Raw genomic sequence first — 20099 nt, forward strand, 5'->3', positions numbered from 1 at the left:
TTCCTTCATGGATCTGTGCTCACCTGTCACTTAGCCCAAACTGGAGCCACAGATGCCTGTGGCTTGACGGATCCAAGTGCCCCATTAAAATGGCCATGCCAGGCTTTTGTCAGAGCCGGTTTCCACTCGAGGTGGGCCAGCTTATTTCTTTCTCCTTCTTGGAACATCACTTGAAACGTAGAAATGAACTTGATCTTAATTCTTTCTTCAACATGACCTGCCCTTTTGAAATTGTGCAAATAACAATGTCTGATTGTCATGTTGAATTGCAAGCACGGGTATGAAATGCTCCAGAGTTGGACAGAAGCCAAATATTAGGTCATAAGTCAACATTTTGCTGAGAAACTCGGTTACTAAGAGGTGGAAAATTTATATCTTTTCATGAGAAAACGTGTTTGCCAGCAGGAAAAAATTTCAAAGACTGTTATCTTCCCTTGTGGAGGGAGAGAGATGAGTGTAATTTTGCAACCTGGGTCAACGGCCTTTAGGGACTCCTGAAATTGACTTGGCCAAGGAAAGAGGCTCTGAGGTAATATTTGGATTGTTCCCTGAGGTGAATGTCAATGGGTGGTATGGTCTATGTCATTTCTTACAAGGTCGTCGGGTAAAATTGTGTGAATGGCTAGGAGCAGTCTATTCCTGGCAGGGGGAGGCCATGCTCTACCCACAAATCCTTCGGATGGAAAACTCCTGATGAAAAAATAAGCCAGCTTGGCCCATGGACACCTAGGGTCCCAAAAGAAGCAATATCGTGATGAGCTTCATCTAAGCAGCTATGGCATTCTCCAGAGATTCTCAGTGGACACAAAGACAACTGAATAAAGGCAGGAAAAGGGAATAACAGCCCTGCTGACAGTGCCACAAAGCTTGTAGCTTGCCAGCTTGGCCTGTTGTTACCTGTGATGTTTCAGCCCTGCCACTGCCCCAGACTGGGGTCCTCCAGCATCTAGTGTGAGCTGTGGTAGGAGAGAAGAAAGCATGAGGTGTCTGTGTGTTCACTAGAGAATTAAAACCAGGCTCTTGGCTGCATTAAGAACATCATGCTCTATTTTAAGCTGGCCGAGTGACAATGTCTAGTTTGCATCTTCTTCCAAAAATCGAAGCAGCTCACATTACTTCCGAGTGCCTAAACTCCAGGCCAAGTCAGGATTATGGCTCAGGATAGAACTGAATGTCTGCTATGGATGGGTGTGATGGAGTGGGACTTCAGCTGTGGCCACAGGCAAATTCTGATGGAATAGTTTGCCACCATTGCATGGATATAGAAACACTGACACCAGAAGCCTCCTCCATGTAGATGCATGTGCGTGTGTTTGTGCACATGTATGCACATATATGTGTGTGCATATAAATGTGTGTATGCTTATGTATGTGCATGTGTGTTTGTGTGTGCACACTCTTGTGTGGGCAGTGAAAGGGAAGTGGCAGAATCCTGGCTTGGCACCATAACAGTCAGGACCCTGTCCTTAATGGCTTCTTCCCCAGGCATAGCAAGTTCACGACTTAGATATTAAGTCTCAGCCACTCAGGGGCACTGATCCTAGGGCCGTCTCCCATGTTCGCCTTAAGCAGGGCTCAGTCAAGCTCTAAGTAGAAACATTAAATGGATACTATTATGCCTCCCCCTAAATCTCTGATCAGAAAATCTCAATTCCTTGGGGTCAGACTTTCTGCACTCTCCAAGGTGAGCTCACTACTCTGAGAAACAGGTCCATGCCACTGTGACCAGGAGGCTAGCTCAGAGGCCACGTATAGCTCATCTTGCCCACCTCTCTGTGAGATGCGCAGCTCTGGGGCCTCCTAGATGCAGCATCACATCCTTCTATGTCTAACCACAGTGAGCGGCATCAACCCGGGGTGGAATCTGCAGACCAGAAGCTAGGAGAGGTTGCTGTGCCGGCTGGTTGGGCAGGAGGACCATTTAGAAGGGTCCCTCAAATCCCACCACTGAGAGGCCTCCCTGCTCGAAAATAATACGGGAGGCCAGGTCTGCCTGACTTCATGGTGATTTTGGTGTTTCAGGCAAAGAAGGGGAACTACGCCTTTCTGTGGGATGTGGCCGTGGTGGAGTACGCAGCCCTGACAGATGACGACTGCTCCGTGACTGTCACTGGCAACAGCGTTAGCAGCAAGGGCTATGGGATCGCCCTGCAGCACGGCAGCCCCTACAGGGACCTCTTCTCTCAGAGGTAGGCTCGGTCAGTGAGAACACGCTGGCAGCCCCCGTGCTCCAGTTGGGGTTTAACCAGCCTTCAAGAGATGAGAGCCAACACAAACTTGTTTATTCATCACGTTTTCCTCAGTGCCGACTATGTACCAGTACATGCTGCTCTCCACCCCTGTCCCCAACTAGTCCTGTGCCGGGTCCTGGGATAAAAAAGAGGAAGTATGTGTAACCTTCCCATGAAGCTGCATAGTCTCAGTGGGAGCTGTGATGTGAGTAGGCGATGTCAGCACAGGGCAGTCAGTGAGACAGAGAGGATATTCTGGGGGTGGAGGAGGACAAAGAAGGGCATCTGACCAGACCCAGAAGACCAGGGAGGACTTCCCAGAGGAGGTGACACCTGAGGCCTGAAGGTAGAGTAGGAGTTAGCCAGACGGGCCTAGTAATTTAAAATTAAATGAAAGATTAACTGGATCTGGCAAGGGCCCAATAATAACTTCCTAAGATAAATGCTGGGTGGGAAGAGTCAGTGTGGAGACGTGAAAAACTGGGGCCAGAGAAGCAGATTGACTCCATATTCACCTGCACAGGGGCTGAGGGAGCAGATGCTACCCGCTGGGGCAGGACAGGGACCTGGCCCTCACTGCCCACCTCCTCCCCATCCTTTCCGGATCAGCTCCTGGTAATTAATACTAGCGATGGGGTGTGTTGGGGGAGAGTGGGGGGAAACACTGTGTAGACAGGAGTGTTCTGGCCTAAGCAAAGACACGTGGACCCTGTCCACCAGAAATTGATATGTGTGTCTAGTTTGCATTGGCCTCTTTAGCTTCCCAGGTGATTTTCTGGTGCAAGTCCATCCTTTGGACTTGATCTTCTCTGGACTCCTGGGCATGATTGAGTTTCCAAGTGCTCAGTCTGGACACCTGGTCGGCCTCCTTGAGGAAGATAATCTCTCATCATCCCACCCCCATTTCTCGCTTCCCCACAGGAACTTACCTTAGTCCTTGACCAGGTTACCTGGCCTCACAGAGAGGATGGAGGTGAACAGCATGGGTGAGCTCAGTGGCCTTTTCCCAGCAGCCAGCCTGCTAACAGGGGCTCTTGTTCCCAAGGATGTCTAAGCCCACCACTCATACATGTCTGTGGGGTGACATCCTGGTGGGTGAAGGAGCAGAACTAGAGCTCTGCCTTGGTCCACCAAAATCCAAACTGTGGTGGAAGTGTCCCGGTGAAAAGGCCGGCATGGCGCTGAGGCTTAGGGGCAGCGCCCTGTTACCTGATGAACACATGCTTTCCAGCACTGAGGGGCGTCCACCTGGAGGGGTGAGAATTGTTAAAGATCATTCATTTCACATCCTGAAGCTCAGGGTAATGTGTGCTGAGGGCAGCTCAGCCAGCTACTGGCGGAGTTGGGAGGAGAAGGCAGATCCCCTGAGCCCCAGTGCTGTGCCCATGTTGCTATCGGATCTCTGAGCCCTACTGCGTCCCTCCTCCCACCTCCCAGATGTTGACTGGGCTCTTCTGATCACGAGCACCTGAGCCTAAACCCCATCAGGGAGAGGCCTAGGAGGAGGGCCTGCAACTCATTCATTCAGTGGCTTGTTTGCAGAACTGGGAAAAGGGGTAGAACTAATTAAGTTCAATGAGGCTTTGGGGTTTTCTGTAGAATTTAATCAAGTATACATCCATGCCTCCCTTTGCTCCCTGGAGCAGAGAGGGATGACACGAGAGAAGGAGGAGTAGTGATTTATCAATTGCTCGGATTAAAGGCATGAAGAAGGGATGGCTTCTCTCCAGGGTATATAAGACAGTGGTGTTCTCGAGGTTTACCCTACTTGGTTTTCTGAGACAGGATGCTGAGGGCATTCCCCAGGCCATCAACCTGTGAGCACCTCTCTGAAACAGACGGTAAGGGAGCTTGTGGGACGAACGCAGCAGCAGCAGCACCACCAAGACAGCTAATGTGCCCCAACACAGTGCTCACAGAAGCACAGCGTCCCCAGTGTGGAAAGCTTAGGGTCCCCGTGCACTCAAACCGCTCAGAGATCCCCTGAAAGTCTGCTGAACACACTGGAGAGAGGAGAGAGCCTGGTTCTTGGCTGGATCTTTCAACGAACATGAATGAAAGTGGCTAGTCCAGTTTCTGTGCTATTCTGGCAGGAAGTGATTAATTACCCTTTGCTTTCATCAGAAGGCCACATGCTCTAGGACTGTAAGTAAATGTCCCCAGTAGGCTGTGCTGGCCTCCTGAAGTATTGTCATTGGTCTCTATGTTTTAGCCTTTCCTGGGCTGGAAGCATCCCCCCACCTCCCCTACCTGGACACATGGGTACCTACTTGGGGGGAACACTCAAGACTTCAGGTTTCCAACTTTCTGCTGCCAGCGGTTCTTTAAGAGGCTCCATTATATGATGTATGCAGAACTGTGGGCTGCCCCTAACTGGGTCATGCCTGAGAGGAGGAAGGGGGCAGGTCCAGGAAGCAATGCCGCATGCCACTGACAGAAAGAGAATCCTGTGTAAATAGCAGATGCCAGTCTTATCTGGAACTGCTGTAGCCTTCCTTCCCTGAGTCCCAGGGACTCAACTTATTTCCTTGAATACGGATATGTTCCCTTGTTTTGGCAGAGGACTGGGTCTTTAGGCTACAACTTACGTGTGTGTGTGGGACTGCGGTTGAGTGCCATAGCCCTTTTATGGACCATGGCGTGCAGAGTAGGCATTCAGCAAATGTTAAGCAACTTAATAGCCGTTTATAGAGCACCTACTATGTAGCAGCCTGCATGACTATTGACTAAAGGAAAGCACCTGCAATTATATCTGTCTGGAAAATAGAACAACTGGCTTCAGGAAGTGGCTATTATCGTTCTGGCTTACTCATAGGCAGGAGTAGAGATTATTATGGTGTGCATTAGTTTAGCCTCATTCCAGGAGTCATTTTGTGCCCGTGACTCGTTTTATCTTTCCTCTGTTGCTTACATATTTAAATTTCCTTTTGGATTGGCTTGTTTGTTTTTATTTTATTCTATGTTTTCCTGTAAATTGCCTCACATTCTTCCTGGAATAATATTGGGCATAAAAATGCATACAATTATAAGGAGCAGGAAGAAGGGAAGCGTCAGCAAAATGAAGCCTCCTGCAGTTAACGAGCGGAAGAGTGGGCATCCGGCCCTCTGGCCCCGCTCTTGTTGGAGTCTCACCATCCCCTAGGCTGGAGCTGACCCTCAGAGAGGAGGCTGACTGCGCTTAGCAGCTTGGTGTTCTGGAGAGAGCGTGGCCTCCCGGGTCAGCATGACCCAGCTCTGAAGAGCAGCTATGCCACTTGCTAATTGCAACTGGTGGCAAGCCGTCTAGATTCTGAGCCTCAGGTCTTCCATCTGTAGACATAAGAACTACTTTGCAGGCTATTGTGAGGATTAAAACAGTGTAAAATGATCAGTCCCTACTGTGTCCTCAATAAAAGGCAGCTTGTGTCCATATTGGATGGATAGGACTGCTGGTCAGTATGGCGCCAGAGTGTGGTGCCATACTGACCAGATTTAAGGAGCTCTTCTTGCTTGCTAGCTCGTGAGCTGAGTGGTCCCACATGTTCCCGCTTTTCATTTGGTTGTGATAATTCTGTGAGGTAGGTGCTTTTGTTACCGACCTGGGTCCTTGGACTCCTGAATCAATAGAAATTGATAAGAGGCCAGACAAGGAATTCAGGCAAGGCTTCACTGGGACTCGTGCTACAGCAGGAGGGAGCAAAAACAAGACAAAGGTCCCTTGCTCACTCCCCAAGGGTGGGGAGGGGGGCAAGCTTGTACCTTAAACGGGGTAAGGGTGGGGGCGGATGGGTGGGTCTGGCTGGAGGGCTGGCTTAGGTGGTCTGCCCACCCCCGTGGTGGTGCTGTGTGCAGGGATCGTTTGCAGTACCCTGCTTTTGCTCCCTGAAACTTAGAAGCAGCAGTTCGTTTGTGGCCCTTTTGTATCTTACTCTTCATAATTGCCCCGACTGCACATGCATGCAGTTGTTTTCAGTCCGTTACAGTTTCTTTGTGTTCTGTTGCTCCAGCAGACATTTGTCCAGGTACGAGTGCAAGCACTCCGCTAAAGGGTCCCAGGTCCCAGCCTTTCTCACCTTTGTTATGGTCTCAGATTTTAGTGATACAAAAGGTAAAGTTGAGAGGTTTCCTAACATGGCTAGTGTGATGGCAGAGTCTGGGTTTGACTGGTGTCCATCAGAGCAGAATCTGCGGCAATAAATAAAAAACTCTGCTGCTTCTCCATGGTGAGCCAGTAGCCCAACCACGAGTCCTCTTGAATGCCCTGAGGTCCTGCATACCTAGCCCTGGGGTTCCTGTAACTGCCAGGAGGCCCAGCCTACTCGGAACTGCCAGTAGAGACTTACATAACGGCCACTCAGCATGAGCCAGTGGACGTACAGACATGCAGCTTCCCTAACACGTCCAGAGCCACTTGGAGGTAGTGGGACCCTGCAGCTGCCCAGTTAATCACGGCATGTGCCACAGAAGAGACCTATGGCATACCAAGTGCGACCCCAAATGCCTGTGTAAATCATGCCTTTATCTCAATGACCAAGCTGAATTCTAAGTCTTTTGTGCTGACTTGTGCGCTGGCCACTTAGCCGACATTATCTCATTATCTCACCACAGCCATTTTAGTTGAGGTTAGTTTTCATGATTCAGTTCATACATTCGTACATTATCGATGCAACAAATATCCATTGATGGCTCAAGTTGTGCTGGCCATTGTGCTTGCTCAGGGGAAGCCATGGAGATCCAAAGGATCTACTCAGCTAGCGGTAATCATGGGTCAATCTTGCAATGATGAGGAAGCCAAGCTTAGTAGGGGCGAGTCACTTGTCCGAGGACACCCAGCTGGGATTGGTGCAGATTCTTTGCACAGAGCCAGGCTGTACCCAGCCGGCGAGATGCCACGCTACGCTGGCCCCTAGATGCTGACAGGGCAGGGCACCCCCTCTGGGCTCTCTCCCTCCCTCTCCACAGTCACAGCCCATGATTGTTACTGAGCTCAGCTTCAGCCTGTGGTCACAGCTGGCCTGCAATGCAGGTCCAGGGCAGAGTCTGCTCAAGTGGCCAGTTGGCCATGAACTTCTCCTGACCATCAAGAACCACTGCTCTTGAACTGTGCATACCCAGAGGGCTCAGAGAGGCCACCGTGGGTGTTGTCAACTGAACAGATGACCATGGACCAGGCCAAAAGAGCCCTGCCTCCACAAATAAAAAAGCTTGGGTGTGAGGAGCCCGGGGGCCGCCAGCTACCACTGGTTCACTGTCCAGACCCCTGGATTACAGGAAGAGTCCATGAAATACTACAACAAAGGAAAACTGCCATCCAGACACCGACCTGGGGAATACGGGAGCAGGGGGGTTGCCCCACCTCTGTGAGCAGGATAAAAGCCAGGCTCCTTCTCGTACCTTCTCAGAGCCCACATTCTTGGGTGTGCCTGTTTCATTAACTTCAACTCACATCCTCCTCCTCCTCCTCAGCCACCATCTACAGCCTCACTTGCCACATTTTAGCTTCTCATACACTCACCCTAGACAAGACTTTCAACCATGGTTCTAGTCTCAGGAAGGCTCTTCCTCTAACCTGTTGAATGCTGTCCTTGCCAACCACAAAATGACCTTGGCAAGATATTTCACCTCTCTGTGCCTCAATATCCTTCTCTATAAAAATGGGACCATGGAAGTAGCCTTCTCAAAGGATTGACATGAGAATTAAACACTGTCAAGCACTTAGGCGATTTCCTGGCACATAGGTGTGCTAAACCCCTGTGAGCTATTTTATGCTTACCTTTCACCTCCTTGATGAGGTCTCCCCTCACTCTCCAGTCCAGGCCACCCTCCCAATGGGCGCCTTTCTTAGCACTTCTACTTTCATCTCGTTGTATTGATCACAGCTTCTGACTCCACGTTGATTGCTCTAATTGTTTCAGTGTCCGGGTAAGTATCTCTAGACCAGCACTCCCCAACCTTTTTGGCATCAGGGACCAGTTTCACGGAAGACAAGTCTTCCATGGACCAGGGTCGGCGGGGGTGGTTTCGGGATGATTCAAGTGCATTACTTATTGTGCACTTTATTTCTATTATTATTACATTGTAATATATAATGAAATAATTTTACGACTCACCATAATGCTGACAGGAGGCAGAGCTCAGGCGGTAATGCGAGCGATGGGGAGCGGCTGTAAATACAGATGAAGCTTCACTCACTCACCCGCCACTAACCTCCTGCCGTGGGGCCGGGTTCCTAACAGGCCACGGACCACTACCAGTCCATGGCCCAGGGGTTGGGGACCCCTGCTCTGGACCATGCTCTCAGCAGTGTTGAACATCATACTTGGCACAATGCAGATGCTCCTCAAATCAATGAATGAATGAATGAGTGATTTGATGAATCCTAGTGGGAGAGACTTAGGATATAGTTATTGACATTTGAAAGAAAGCCTTTCTGTGGGTCCACAGTCTGAGTGATTGCATCATGCATTTCTGTATTTCCTGATTTTATCCTCAGAGCTTGCCCCAGGATCCCATGTCAAGGGTCCTTATGTGCTTTGCTGTTGGACTTCATCCATGGGCAGTGGGACAGGGTGGGAGAGGACATCAAGGCTTTGAGGAGGAAAGTGACAAAATCTGAGCAGTGTTTTGAGAAGGGTGCTTTGCCTGCAGAGTGGACAATGGGTTGGGAGGGAAAAGCTGAGGCAGAGAGCCACTATGATGGTTCAGCGTGTCTGTGGAGGGGCCGGCATGGTGGGGAAGGGGCCAGGGCCCCCATGGCTGTGTCAGTGAGGCCAGGGCTGTGGCTCATGTGGATTGTATCTTGCAGGATCCTGGAGCTTCAGGACACTGGGGACCTGGATGTGCTCAAGCAGAAGTGGTGGCCGCACACGGGCCGCTGCGACCTTACCAGCCATGCCAGCGCCCAGGCGGATGGCAAGTCCCTCAAGCTGCACAGTTTCGCCGGGGTCTTCTGCATCTTGGCCATTGGCCTCCTCCTCGCCTGCCTGGTGGCCGCCCTGGAGTTGTGGTGGAACAGCAACCGGTGCCACCAGGAGACCCCCAAAGAGGTCCGTGCCCTGGGCCCTACTTCTCCTTTCTGCAGCCTAGAGGCAGGAGAGTCCCACTGGGCCACTCGGCGGGCGGTTTTCTTCCAGTTAGTATTTATCCAAGCCACTTGTCTGGAGACAGCAATGTTTTATAGGGGGGATGGTATCATTGTTTTATTTTGCCTTGAAAGCCAGATAACAAATGTAAGGAATGTTGTCATGCTTGAGCAAGTGCCAAGGCTCCAGCAATGGCCACTAAAGCCGTGTATTTATCTATAGAGCGGGTACAGCATGAACAGCGCCTTCCCTACCCTGCCCCGCCCATGTGCCTCCACCCTGACCTGGAGAGACCAGCTGTAGGGTAAGAGAGGAAACCGCATTCCTTCCTGGTTCTCTTTGGTTCATCAATGGTCATGGGCCCTGCTTCCCCAGCATGGGAGGGAGGACCGGCCCCCGCCCCCATCATCCGTGCTCCCTCTCTTCCTCCTCCTTGCAGGGCCCAGCCTTGCCCACGCCCCTCCAGGCACACCCAGCACAGGGACCACTGTGGCTCTGTTCTGACTGTAGGTTCTGGGCACATTTCCTTCCCCATGGGTACCAACTACAAGCTGATTCTGCCCTCCACACTTCCTGTTCTTTGGGTTTTGCACATCTTCAAGCTCGATTTTTTTTTTCTTGTCTGTAGAGTCTTCATGAAGTTCTCCTGGAGCCAATGCCTCTAGGGAAGGGTGGCAAGGAGCGTCATTTGGTAATGATGCTCTCCTGGTCGAAACCTGCACACAGGCACTGTAGCACAAGCCCAGCCACTGCACTGTAGGGCTGTCACTACCTGATACATATACCTCAGCTAATTCTTGAATCATAGCTCCACTTAAAGATTATGTTGATGCAAACAGGGGTAAATTTCAAACAAGAAGCACTAAAGTAACCAGAACCAGCATTCAAAGAGGCAGCATCACCATGGCCACCATCTCTGCAGCCTGGAAAGGCTGGCTGACCACAGCCCCATACATCAGTCTGTAACAGAGCCCCTGACATGACTGGGAGTGAGGACGGACCCTCCATTCATACCAGGCAGTGAGCTCTCTGTCATCACGCTTAGATTTTGCTGGAAAGAGCTTGCTGTTTGACTCAGCATGTCTGAAATATTCTGAGGACCTCCATCTTCCTCTCATGCTATCTGTATACCTTCATGTAAGGCCATGCAAGGCTGGAGTCTCCCACAGACTCAGGGGTCTCCTGTCACCCCTGGGCCATATGAGAGGAGGAAGGAAGAGATTTGAGGAAAACCCACTGACAGGAACAGTTAATGGTCCCGTCCCAAGCTTCTTTTTTTTTTTTTAACATCTTTATTGGAGTATAATTGCTTTACAATGGTGTGTCAATTGTCAATTTCTGCTTTATAACAAAGTGAATCAGTTGTACATATACATATGTCCCCATATCTCTTCCCTCTTGCATCTCCCTCCCTCTCACCCTCCCTATTCCCACCCCTCTAGGTGGTCACAAAGCACTGAGCTGATCTCCCTGTGCTATGCGGCTGCTTCCCACTAGCTATCTATTTTACGTTTGGTAGTGTATATATGTCCATGCCACTCTCTCACTTTATCCCAGCTTACCCTTCCCCTTCCCTGTATCATCAAGTCCATTCTCTAGTTGGTCTGCATCTTTATTCCCGTCTTGCTCCTAGGTTCTTCTGACCATTTTTTTTTCTTTTTTTTTTTTTTAGATTCCACATATATGTGTTAATATACGATATTTGTTTTTCTCTTTCTGACTTACTTCACTCTGTATGACAGTCTCTAGGTTCATCCACCTCACTACAAATAACTCAGTTTCGTTCCTTTTTATGGTTGAGTAATATCCCATTGTATATGTGTGCCACATGTTTATCCATTCATCTGTCGATGGACACATAGGTTGCTTCCATGTCCTGGCTATTGTAAATAGAGCTGCAATGAACATTTTGGTACATGACTCTTTTTGAATTATGGTTTTCTCAGGGTATATGCCCAGTAGTGGGATTGCTGGGTCGTATGGTAATTCTATTTTTAGTTTTTTAAGGAACCTCCATAGTGTTCTCCATAGTGGCTATATCAATTTACATTCCCACCAACAGTGCAAGAGGGTTCCCTTTTCTCCACACCCTCTCCAGCATTTATTGTTTCTAGATTTTTTGATGATGGCCATTCTGACCGGTGTGAGATGATATCTCATTGTAGTTTTGATTTGCATTTCTCTAATGATTAATGATGTTGAGCATTCTTTCATGGGTTTGTTGGCAATCTGTATATCTTCTTTGGAGAAATGTCTATTTAGGTCTTCTGCCCATTTTTGGATTGGGTTGTTTGTTTTTTTGATATTGAGCTGCATGAGTTGCTTGTATGTTTTGGAGATTAATCCTTTGTCAGTTGCTTCATTTGCAAATATTTTCTTCCATTCTGAGGGTGGTCTTTTCGTCTGGTTTATGGTTTCCTTTGCTGTGCAAAAGCTTTTAAGTTTCATTAGGTCCCATTTGTTTATTTTTGTTTTTATTTCCATTTCTCTAGGAGCTGGGTCTTGCTGTGATTTATGTCATAGAGTGTTCTTCCTATGTTTTCCTCTAAGAGTTTGATGGTGTCTGGCCTTACATTTAGGTCTTGAATCCATTTTGAGTTTATTTTTGTGTATGGTGTTAGGGACTGTTCTAATTTCATTCTTTTACATGTAGCTGTCCAGTTTTGCCAGCACCACTTATTGAAGAGGCTGTCTTTTCTCCACTGTATATTCTTGCCTTATATTCTTGCCTCCTTTATCAAAGATAAGGTGACCATATGTGCGTGGGTTTATCTCTGGACTTTCTATCCTGTTCCATTGATCTATATTTCTGTTTTTGTGCCAGTACCATACTGTCTTGATTACTGTAGCTTTGTAGTATAGTGTGAAGTCAGGGAGCCTGATTCCTCCAGCTCCGTTTTTCTTTCTCAAGATTGCCAAGCTTCTTTTGCTACTGGAAAATCTTCAATGAAGTTTACAGCAAATGTTCCTCTATACAAATGTCCCTTTGATTAGGGGAGGAGGACAGCTTTTCCAGCTGGGTGGGCATTGCACTGTCACGTAGGCACCATTCTGGGCGCTGTGGGCAGTGTGGAGATCAGGGGACACAGGCTCAGACCCAGAATGTCCTTTGTGAGTCCATCCTTGTTGCTTCCAGTCCTTGTCTCTTCACATCCCCTGGTTCAGTATCTAGCGCCAGGTCCAGCCTGGACAGCCCAGAATGAATTGTCACAGGGGCTGTGTATGTGTTTGAGAGAGGTGGGGGGGATCACTGGAGAGACATAGAAGACAGAGGCCCAAAGAGAGAAAGACCAGGAGACCAAGGGATGACCTTGCTGAGAGGAACAGCTCCATTCTTGCCTGGAAAGCCTCCTAGCTTCCTTTTTGGCTTCTACATAAGCCCAGGATCTCAGGCACAAGAGAATGAAATACAGTATTCCTGCTTAGAAAATGTGGAACTTTCTGCCTGGGGATGCCAGCCTGCTTCCAGATAGGAATGAGAGTTGATGTAGAGGTGGGTTGAATAAAACATAGTAGCTGCCTGTCCTCCAGCCCTTTTGGGTGTTACACGGTAAAAGGAAGAACTGTTCCATCTTTTTCCTGTTTTTATAGGTTTCTGCTTTTCAAATGAAATTTCTCCCTTCCTTTCCTCATTTCTTTAGTAAGTACGCCTGTAAGGACACAGTTCCTGTCCTTAGGGAGCTTAGCTCTACATGGGCAGACATGGCAGAGGGGTCAGCCAAGCGGTCTCCGTCATCAGTTGATCAGGGCCACCCTGGAATGAGCCACAGTTTCCATCAAGGGCTCAGGGGCACCCAGCCCAGCCGGGGCATGGTGGGGTCACAGAGGGTAGGGATACTGGTTAGTGGAGAGTTCCTGGGGCTTGGGTTTGTTGGAACTGAGTGTTGAAGGATTGGTACTAATCCTCGAGCTGGAGGAGATTGGAGCTTGCTTTGGGGCAGGGTGACCAGCACAGGGTAGACAAAGTCATCACACCTCCTGGGGCTCTGGGGCATCAGCAAGGAGATGGGAGTAGAGGAGGCTGGAGTGCAAAGCAGGGACTTGCTCTGAAGGACTTAGATGCCAGGCCAAGGGGTTTATACCTCATCACATAGGGAATAGGAGCTAGGAAAGGGGTTGAAACAACAGATTTTAGAAGCATGTATTGAAAACCTTTGACAAATAATGATGGTATTTAATCGAGAACCGCTTTGTATTACTGGTTGCCTGTATTTTATGGAGCAGCATTTGCAATTAGGTGAGAGTGTCTGCTTGAGCTTAGAATGCTTCATTTGGGGACACTGGCCATATTTCTTAAAAGCCAGAAACCTGTCTTTGGGTGGAGTCCTAAGTCGTATTTAACAGCTTATGCTGCGACGTCTTCAGAGTTTAGACACCTACTTCAGGAGGAGTAGTAATGTGCGTTCAACCTCTTAATATTCATGTGGATTTGAGGTCATATTTTTTCTAAGGAATCAGACGATTATGTAGTTACCCAATGCAGGTGAGTGCACCCCGCTCTGCAGTTGCTGTAAAGAGCCATCCTCTAGATTTATGGGGAAAGTGGAGTCATTGCTCTGAGAATAAAATATTCATGAAATAAAGATGAGAACTGCACAAATGCGAGATGACATGAGAAGTGAGGGATGAATCGTTTGTCACTAGGCTGGGAGCTTGGAATTCTTGTTGCTTCCTGCCTTGCCTGCCCTCCCCCAGTCTCTGCTTCCTCTGTCAGGGGCTGACAGAGTCTGGGATGGCCAGGCAGCAGGGGTGAAGCAGCAGCCAAGCCCCTCTCTTCTGGCCAGTGGTCCAGCTTCTGTCTGCGAACACCCACAGCACACTCCTGTGCTCCATGGGAGATTTGTTGCTAAGGACACTCCCCTCAAATGTACACCTTTCCCTGCCTCCATCCTCCGATGTTTCTTCAACTCCATGTAGAGACTTTCTCTCCTGCACCTTTGCCTTCTTCATTTATGCTAACCCCACAGAGTCACTCTGAGGTTCAACAAGGGACGGTGTGTAAATTGCCTTAAGTAGCAGCTGACCCATGGGAACGCTCTTGTTGAATGGTGGCCAAGGGGCTGCTCCCTCCCAAGGACCTTGTGATGGGCAGAAAGGGGTGCAGGAAGAGGAATCACATCTTAGGGCACCTTCTCTGTGCCAGGAAAAGTACATGTTATCTTCTTTTTTTTTTTTTCTTAAAACGTAAACTATTTATTATTTCAGAGTTTGGGTCGGAAATGGAAGCATAGCTTAGCTGGGTCTTCTGTCTCAAGGTCTCTCACAAGGATGTAATCAAGTTATTGACCAGGGCTGGGATCTCATCTGAAGGCTATACTGGGGACAGATCCACTTCCAAGCTCACTCACATGGTTGTTTTTGTGGTCAGGATTCAGTTCCTTATGGGCCATTGGGCTGAAGACCTCATGTCCTCACTGGCTGTTGGCCAGAGGCCATCACTGACATCTTTGCACATGGGCCTCTCCATAGGCCAGCTCACAACGTGGCAGCTGGTCTGGTCATTGTCATTGTCATAGTCATCACCACCACCACTGTTGTTGCTTCTCAGATGGGGAGAGATTAAGAAGCCTTCCCAAACCAGGCCTGGAATCTGGCTCTGCAGCACTGTTAGAAATACGGATTCCCAGGCCCCACCCCATGGATTCAGAGCTGAACCTGAGTCTTTTTTTGTTTTTTCCAAGGCCCCCACATGATTCTCATGTTCCCTTGTTATCTTCTTAACTCTCCTGATTCTCTTCAACAACATTTGAGGAAGGTATCCCTATCCCTGGAGAAACAGGACTCAGAAATAGCAAGGGCAGAACTGGGATAGGAATGATGTGTCTGCCACTGGGCCTTACATCAGGAGTGTGCAGGAGCAGGGGTTCCTACTTAGCCTTTCCAGATGGTTTGTGGATGAAGAGTGTAGACCAGTGATCCTTTCCCTGAACCAGGATCCTGGCTCCTAGCTAGGCATTTACATCCTCTGAACCCCAGAGGGGTTAGTCCTAACCCAGAGGGGTTCAGAGCTTCTGCTGAAAACTGATCCTGGCCCAGTGGCTACACTGCTGATATCAAATCCCTGGGCACGAGGGTAAAGACAGTGAGTGTGTGTTTCAGCCCTTCACTCAGGGCCTTTCAGTAAGAAGGCACTGAACACTTATCATACACCAGTGTGTATCTCAAAACCAGCTCAGACGTCACCCCGCTCTGTAAAACCTCCCTTGCCCATCTCCACGGGCCTTCTTACCTCCCTGTGTAAACACGCAGGATTGAGTGTTGGGTGGGATTCCAAATTGCCACTAATGGTTTACCTGCCTATCTCTGCTTTGAGTCTGTTGGCTCTTCTCCACCTCTGCATTCCTATCACTTTGCTCAGTTTCTGGAACGGTGGGACCTCTCATTAAGGGGTGATGAATACAAACTATTGAGCACCTTCTGTGTGCCAGGGACCAAGATGGATGCTTCATGAAGAACATTAGCTCCTCTGGTAGTAGAAGCTCGAAAGTGTTTATCGAATGAATGAACCAGTCTAGGATCCTATAAAGAAAATATTATTAATGTTAAATTGTTGTGGAACTATTGCAGCTGAATCAATGGCTTTCAGTTCTGGCTGCACATCAGAGGTGATTCATTCTGGAGCTTTTTAGAAATACAGATGCTTGGGCTCCATTCCCCAAAGGGTCATATTAAGCAGATCTGGACAACTGTAATTTCTAGAAGCTCCCCATGTGCTTCTGATATCCTGTCAAGGATGAAAACCAGTGGTCTACACCATCATGCCAAGGGGAAAATGAGTGGAAAAGAGCTCAGGTTTTGGAACTGGGTAGACAAGGGCTGTCATCCTGGTGCTCCACTTACCATAGAATTGTGTAACCGTGAGCAAGTCTCTCCACCCCGTGTGTACCTGCTGCTACCACGTATGATGGGAGGTGTCTGTTAGCTCCCTCTTTTCCTTGTCTGCCCCTACAAAATCTGCAAATAAGCTCATCAGAACTCTTTCTCTAATGTTCTGAAATACTACCCATCTCGTCCCCTGAGACCACTTCATTGGCTTAAAGTTCAGCTTCTTTGCTCATACCCGGCTGTTACTCTCAGATCCCCAGCCCAGCTCTTTGGGTTGGAGCAATTCTTTGGAGCAACACTTTAGAAGATCACGTTGATGGTTGTCTCCCAGCCAGTTGGGTCTTATTTACTACCTGGTTGGTCTGCAGTAATAGAAGATCACCTCCTACAACCATCCACATCAGGTGAGAAGTCCCTCATTCCATTTTGTTCCTGCCTAACTTAAAGTAGGAGCCATTGGACTCCAAACAAAGTCAGTTGTAATCAGTCCCACCTGGAACTGGCTGTTGCATAGATGATAGTTTAGTTAATTACCGTTTTCCAGTACAGTGTTTTATTTCCATGTTGGTGAACAGAGGCTCAGTTACAGAACTTTATTCCTCTGCAAGACAATAGCTGGGAGAGGGTCTCCAGTAACCTTTGTTGGTGCATAGGTTGTCATGTATGATATGAGGTAAGAAACACAGAACTGGAATTCAGCCGGATTCATGGATAAATGCCACCAATGAATTTTATGTCATATTCAGGGCTGTTTAACTAGGTCAGTTACTTACAGTAAATTAATGAATGCAGCAGCAATCTTCCAAGTCTCTTTCCACAGCTGTCATTACCTGGTTGAACACTGAAACCTCGATATAATGAGGATGTAAACTGATGTAGTGCACATAAAAAAGTCCATTATTTGAATTTGCATAACATAATAGAATGCCCCATTTTGTCTAAAATATAGATAATTATTCAAATCACTCCTGCCTCTTTCCTTGAGCAGGTGGATTATGTCTGCCTCCTATTTCCTTGGATAGGGGGCCACCAGAAATGACTCGATGTGTGCTCAATCTGATCCAAGAAGACAGTGTTTCCAGAGTTTCCAAAGAAGGTGGTTTGTTCCAATCCTCTGCACTTCAGCTCTGGCCCCCTGAACAGACACCTAATGGGACATATTGGGAGACTCAGAAATGGGCTGCATGTGTTTTTCAGAGAGGATAAGGAGGTATTTGGCTTAGTTCTACTCATTTTCTTGTGCAGTTAAACAACCAATGTAGGAAGCTCATGATGGCACCCTCTTCTTCCCAGGTTTGATTTTGTGTTGGATCGACCAGCAGTAATAGATTTTGAATAGAATGAGGTCCCACTGGTGTTGAGAGGATGGGTTTCTTGACTGCCATTTGGAGTAGGAAGGTCTCCTTGGAAAGTTTGTTCAGTGGGTATGGACATTTTCTCTGTGTCCCGATGAGGAGAGGTTACAGGCTAATGAATTGAGACCCACTGCACAGCTTTGCAGACCTTCTTGGAACTAATTAATTTGTCCTTAATTGGAGGCAAGAAAAAAATATGGATTTAAAAATGCTGTTTATTGGAGGAAAAGATCAGAGAGAGGCCTTCCAGGCGGAGGAGAGCAGGTAGCCGTCTCAGGAAAAGACTGCACTTAAGAAAGCCATCTTAGATTGGTTCAAGATGGCAGAGTAGAAGGACGTGCTCTCACTCCCTCTTGCGAGAACACCGGAATCACAACTAACTGCTGGACAATCATTGACAGGAAGACACTGGAACTCACCAAAAAAGATACCCCACATCCAAAGACAAAGGAGAAGCTGCAGTGACACAGTATGAGGGGCACAATCACAATAAAATCAAATCCCATAACCACTGGGTGGGTGACTCACAAACTGGACAGAAGTCCACCCACTGGAGTGAAGGTTCTGAGCCCCACGTCAGGCTTCCCAAGCTGGGGGTCCAGCAACAGGCGTAGGAATTCCCAGAGAATCAGACTTTGACGGCTAGAAGGATTTCATGGCAGGAATTCAACAGTACTAGGGGAAACAGAGACACCACTCTTGGAGGGCACACACAAAGTAGTGTGTGCATCAGGACTCAGGGGAAGGAGCAGTGACCCCACAGGAGACTGAACCAGACCTATCTGCTAGTGTTGGAGGGTCTCCTGAAGAGGTGGGGGATGGCTGTGGCTCACCACGGGGACAAGGACACTGGCAGTGGAAGTTCTGGGAAGTACTCCTTAGCGTGAGCCCTCCTGGAGTACACCATTAACCACACCAAAGAGCTGGGTAGGCTCCAGTGCTAGGTTGCCTCTGGCCAAACAACCAACAGGGAGGGAACCCAGCCCCACCCATTAGCAGACAAGCAGATTAAAGTTTTACTGAGCTCTGCCCACCAGAGCAACACCCAGCTCTACCCATCCCCAGTTCATCCCATCAGGAAGCTTGCACAAGCCTCTTAGATAGCCTCATCCACCAGAGGGCAGACAGCAGAAGCAAGAAGAACTACAATCCTGCAGCCTGTGGAACGAAAACCACATTCACAAAAAGACAGACAAAATGAAAAGGCAGAGGACTATGTACCAGATGAAGGAACAAGGTGAAACCCCCAAAAAACAACTAAATGAAGTGGCGATAGGCAACCTTCCAGAAAAAGAATTCAGAATAATGATAGTGAAGATGATCCAGGACCTCGGAAAAATAATTGAGGCAAAGATTGAGAAGATGCAAGAAATATTTAACAAAGACCTAGAAGAATTAAAGAACAAACAAACAGAGATGAACAATACAATAACTGAAATGAAAAATACACTAGAAGGAATCAATAGCAGAATAACTAAGGCAGAAGGACAGAGAAGGGACCTGGAAAACAGAATGGTGGAATTCACTGCCATGGAACAGAATAAAGAAAAAACAATGAAAAGAAATGCAGACACTCTAAGAGACCTCTGGGACAACATTAAGTGCACCAACATTCTCATTATAGGAGTCCCAGAAGGAGAAGAGAGAGAGAAAGGACCTGAGAAAATATTTGAAGAGATTATAGTCGAAAACTTCCCTAACATGGGAAAGGAAATAGCCACCCAAGTCCATGAAGTAATCAAATCAAGTAATCAAATTGACAATAATTAAAGACAAAGAAAAATTATTAAAAGCAAGAAGGGAAAAATGACAAATAACATACATGGGAACTCCCATAAGGTTAACAGCTGATTTCTCAGCAGAAACGCTACAATACAGAAGGGAGTGGCACAATATATTTAAAGTGATGAAAGGAAAGAACCTACAACCAAGATTACTCTACCTGGCAAGGATCTCATTCAGATTCGATGGATAAATCAAAAGCTTTACAGACAAGCAAAAGCTAAGAGAATTCAACACCACCAAACCAGCTCTACAACAAATGCTAAAGGAACTTCTCTAAGTGGGAAACACAGGAGAAGAAAAGGACCTACAAAAACAAACCCAAAACAATTAGAAAATGGTAATAGGAACATGCATATCGATAATCACCTTAAGTGTGAATGGAATAAATGCTCCAACCAAATGACACAGGCTTGTTGAATGGATACAAAAACAAGACCCGTCTATAGGCTGTCTACAAGAGACCCACTTCAGACCTAGGGACACATACAGACTGAAAGTGCAGGGATGGAAAAAGATATTCCATACAAATGGAAATCAAAAGAAAGCTGGAGTAGCAATACTCATATCAGATAAAATAGACTTTAAGATAAAGAATGTTATAAGAGACAAGAAAGGACACTCCATTACGATCAAGGGATCAATCCAAGAAGAAGATATAACAGTTTAAATAAATATGCACCCAAAATAGGAGCACCTCAATACATAAGGCAAATGCTAACATCTATAAAAGAGGAAATTGGCAGTAACACAGTAATTGTGGGGGACTCTAACACCTTACTTACATCAGTGGACAGAACATCCAGACAGAAAATTAATAAGCTAACACAAGCTTTAAATGACAC

The 20099-nt window shown here is 47.6% G+C and overlaps 1 protein-coding gene across 2 annotated transcripts in view; it reads left to right on the top strand.

The window, feature by feature from the left end:
• GRID1 (glutamate ionotropic receptor delta type subunit 1) overlaps positions 1-20099 on the top strand; it is a 660264-nt gene that overhangs the window by 628814 nt on the left and 11351 nt on the right. Inside the window, exons 14-16 of one of the 2 annotated variants that reach the window (XM_082424199.1) lie at positions 2023-2189; positions 9016-9256; positions 9515-9596. In XM_082424199.1, coding sequence (XP_082280325.1) covers positions 2023-2189; positions 9016-9256; positions 9515-9595 — 489 coding nt within the window. In that variant the 3' untranslated portion in view covers position 9596. The remainder of the gene's footprint in view (positions 1-2022; positions 2190-9015; positions 9257-9514; positions 9597-20099) is intronic. The other variant, XM_082424198.1, reaches the window with a different exon arrangement.

This window comes from Balaenoptera physalus (genome assembly GCF_965194825.1).
Source record: "Balaenoptera physalus genome assembly, chromosome: 14".
Classification (NCBI taxonomy): Eukaryota; Metazoa; Chordata; class Mammalia; order Artiodactyla; family Balaenopteridae; genus Balaenoptera; species Balaenoptera physalus.